Source organism: Etheostoma cragini, chromosome 8, assembly GCF_013103735.1.
Source record: "Etheostoma cragini isolate CJK2018 chromosome 8, CSU_Ecrag_1.0, whole genome shotgun sequence".
Lineage (NCBI taxonomy): Eukaryota > Metazoa > Chordata > Actinopteri > Perciformes > Percidae > Etheostoma > Etheostoma cragini.
Genome location: NC_048414.1, coordinates 22,853,713 through 22,857,082, shown reverse-complemented (window position 1 = coordinate 22,857,082; position 3,370 = coordinate 22,853,713). Strand labels below are relative to the sequence as shown.

The following is a 3,370-nucleotide window of genomic DNA, read 5'->3' as shown; positions in this document are numbered from 1 at the left end:
TAAATACGTTTTCCCTGATTTCCCTGATGCTACTTACATACTTTTATTTAAGTAACATTTTTGAATGCATGACTATTACTTGTAACATAGTATTTTTACATTGTTTAAAGTAGTACTTTTATTTGAGTAAAGTGAGTGTAGTGGGTGTAGTCTGTTCAGCAGCAATTTAATTTCAGCATTGTCGTGTGTATGAATGTAGCCTGGGATTAGGGACAGTATTATACAAACTTAACTGCTTCTCTACAGGTATCTTATTTCTTTAATCAGCTCTCCTTCATCAAACATGATCTTGTTGCCTATTAAAACCCTGAAGTCCAGTTTTTAATCGCTGAAAGACAAAACGTATAAATAACTAAAAATGCAGTATTATTTCAAGGTATTCTGAAAAGAAAGAAATTAGGCATAAATCCAGAAACATACATTAAGAGGCATAAACTCTCCCTCATGTTTCTTTTTCTCATATAGCAGATGGGAACAAATTTCCCTGCTTAAAAAAAGTGTGCTAATTAAATACTAAAAAAAACATAAATACCACAAGAAGTTCTAGATATCAATTTTGGGGGATGTCAACTCCATTTTTAGTCTCTCTCTGAAATTGCAACACCATGAAGTGCTCCTCAAACCAGTTCAACCGGTTTGGGGAGCACTTCTTGCTACTGTGCTGTATTTATGGTATTTCGTTGTAGTTTTATGCAGAGAGTATGCCACATACTCGCTCGGGTTCATCATGTGGAGTCATGTGGTCCCTCCTATGGAGTCCCTCAAACCCAATAAGAAGGTAATGGAGTGTAGACGGTACCCTGTATATACTGTCGACATCGTTGGTTTCTCCTTCCGCCTCTAGGTGGCGGGAAAGGACAAACAAAATGCAGGCCTAGCTTATTGGTGAGGAGACGCCAAACCAGAGCATTGGTCGGCATTTACGGAGGAGGGGACATCATGCCCATTTCAACAGTTTCTTTGTACGTGGATGGAGTAGGGGTACGAGAAAACACGCTGCTCTGACTCAAACCAACAGACACACCGCGGACTCCTCGTGGTTGAGCCCGGCCGGCATAAGACCACACACCAGATCAACAGAGAGAAGAAGAAGAAGAAGAAGAGTTGACAAAGCAGGAAGCTTTTTGTCAACCTATAGTGTGTAAAACGAAGAAGGAAACCCAGCCCACGATGTCAGGTTTAAAAAAGAGAAACTCGAATTCCTCGGCAGACAGGGATGAGGAGGACAAGCAGGTAAAGGAAAGGATGCTGTCCGGCGGGGACAAGGTGGATTCCAAACTGGGTGGAGCACGGGGGAGCGACCCCGACAGCCCTAACAACAACGACGCCAGAGGAGACGACGAGGGAGAAGGGGTCGCCCTGAAGAGGACCATCACCCTGTTGAACGGCGTGGCCATCATCGTAGGCACCATCATAGGCTCGGGCATCTTCGTCACACCCACCGGCGTGGTAAAGGAGGCCGGCTCGGTGGGTCTGTCCCTGGTCATATGGACGGTATGCGGGGTGTTCTCCACGGTGGGAGCCCTCTGCTACGCGGAGCTGGGGACCACCATCAGTAAGTCCGGCGGGGACTATGCCTACATCCTGGAGGTGTACGGCTCCCTGCCGGCTTTCCTCAAACTCTGGATCGAGTTGCTCATCATCCGGCCGTCCTCCCAGTACATCGTCGCCTACGTTTTCGCCACTTACGTTCTCAAGCCAGTGTTCCCGGATTGTCCGGTGCCGGAGGACGCGGCCAAGGTGGTCGCCTGCCTCTGCATCCGTGAGTATCCAAGCCGAGCCATGCTGCCTGCTGATGCAACTTTAAGGCGTTGTTGTTTTTGTGCCAGATTACGTTACACTTCCTGGGGGTGTTTGTACAGACAGGTGGATGAGAAAACCTATTGATTCAAATAGGCCTACATACAGTTGACATGTTTTACATGTAAATCTGGCCCACGTGAGATGCAAGACACACACACACACACACACACACACACACACACACACACACACACACACACACACACACACACGCAGCCTCAAACAATGGTGAAAATGCCGCGTTATTACATCAGCTCCGGTGATGATAAAGGAAAAGCATAATTAGCAACTTTTCTCATAAACTGACACTTATTAGATGCAATTTATGGCCATTAACGTTACTTATATGTATTGCGATAGGCTACGTGTTCTCAATAATTTATTCATATTTAGTGATGTTTTAAGAGGTTAATCTCTTTTGAAAACTTTTCTGGATTTGACAGAATTTAAATGCACTGTTTTTATAACGCGTTTTTCTAGTCTTAACATAATCTTTTACAAAGTTCAGGAACAATTCACTATTCACACACATTCACACACTGTGGCCGAGGCGGCCGCACAAGGTGCCACCTGCTCATTAGATATACACACACACACACACACACACACACACACATTTACACTCCGATGGCGCAGCATTGGGGACAAATCCGGGGTTCAGTTTCTTGCCCAAGGACACTTCGACATGGGACTGCAGGGCAGTTTAAATTTATAAAATTTAAAAGGCCACTAATTTGAGAAATGTATTAAAATATTACGTTGATGAACATAATTAAAGTGAATTCAGCACATCTGTTTGATGTAATATGTGACATATCCAAATTTAAAAAAAACAACTATATCCATTCGTTGTTATTATTTTTCTGTCCATACCTGAGAACAGTAGGCTACTTAATTATCCTTATAGCATCTTTCTCTGCTCTACATTTGAGGTTCACTTGGGATATTTACAAAAACGAAAAAAATAAAATTGTCATTAATAATGTGTAAGATACCAAAAAATAAGACTTCAACCAGGCTAAATGTCATGAACAAACATATTTAACTTACTATATTTATTGTCACTCAAAGCAGTCAGTTAAACCACAATTATAATGCTGTATTTAAGGTCAGCACATTTTTAGCCTATAGACAATAGCGTCACAGTTCAGCGATTGCTAAAGGAAAATGCTGGTAATTTCATTGCAACTTGTTTTCTATGGAATCTTAACAAGATTAACTCTGGATTATTTGATGCTTCAATTTCTTTGCACCAATCTCTGGTGTTTTCTTTGAAAGATACACACAAGTATTCCCCCTTTAATCTCACACACTGCATATTTATTTGAATATACAGTATAGTTACACAGACACTGTAAATGTACATGTATGGTGAAACGTTTTGTGGGTGTGAGTGTATGTGGTGTCAGCTAGTAATCCTAGAACCTAATCTTCAGATTGACTGAAGGCTAAATCCTGACTGAGACCACATGACAACATACAAAGCCGTAGACTATGAGGCTCAGTTATCTGTGTGTGTGTGTGTGTGTGTGTGTGTGTGTGTGTGTGTGTGTGTGTGTGTGTGTGT

General features: G+C 42.3%; 1 protein-coding gene across 1 annotated transcript in view; it reads left to right on the top strand.

The window, feature by feature from the left end:
* Nucleotides 1-912: 912 nt before the first annotated feature.
* slc7a5 (solute carrier family 7 member 5) overlaps nt 913-3,370 on the top strand; it is a 26,788-nt gene continuing 24,330 nt past the window's right edge. Inside the window, exon 1 of the mRNA XM_034879099.1 lies at nt 913-1,866. Coding sequence (XP_034734990.1) covers nt 1,171-1,866 — 696 coding nt within the window. The 5' untranslated portion in view covers nt 913-1,170. The remainder of the gene's footprint in view (nt 1,867-3,370) is intronic.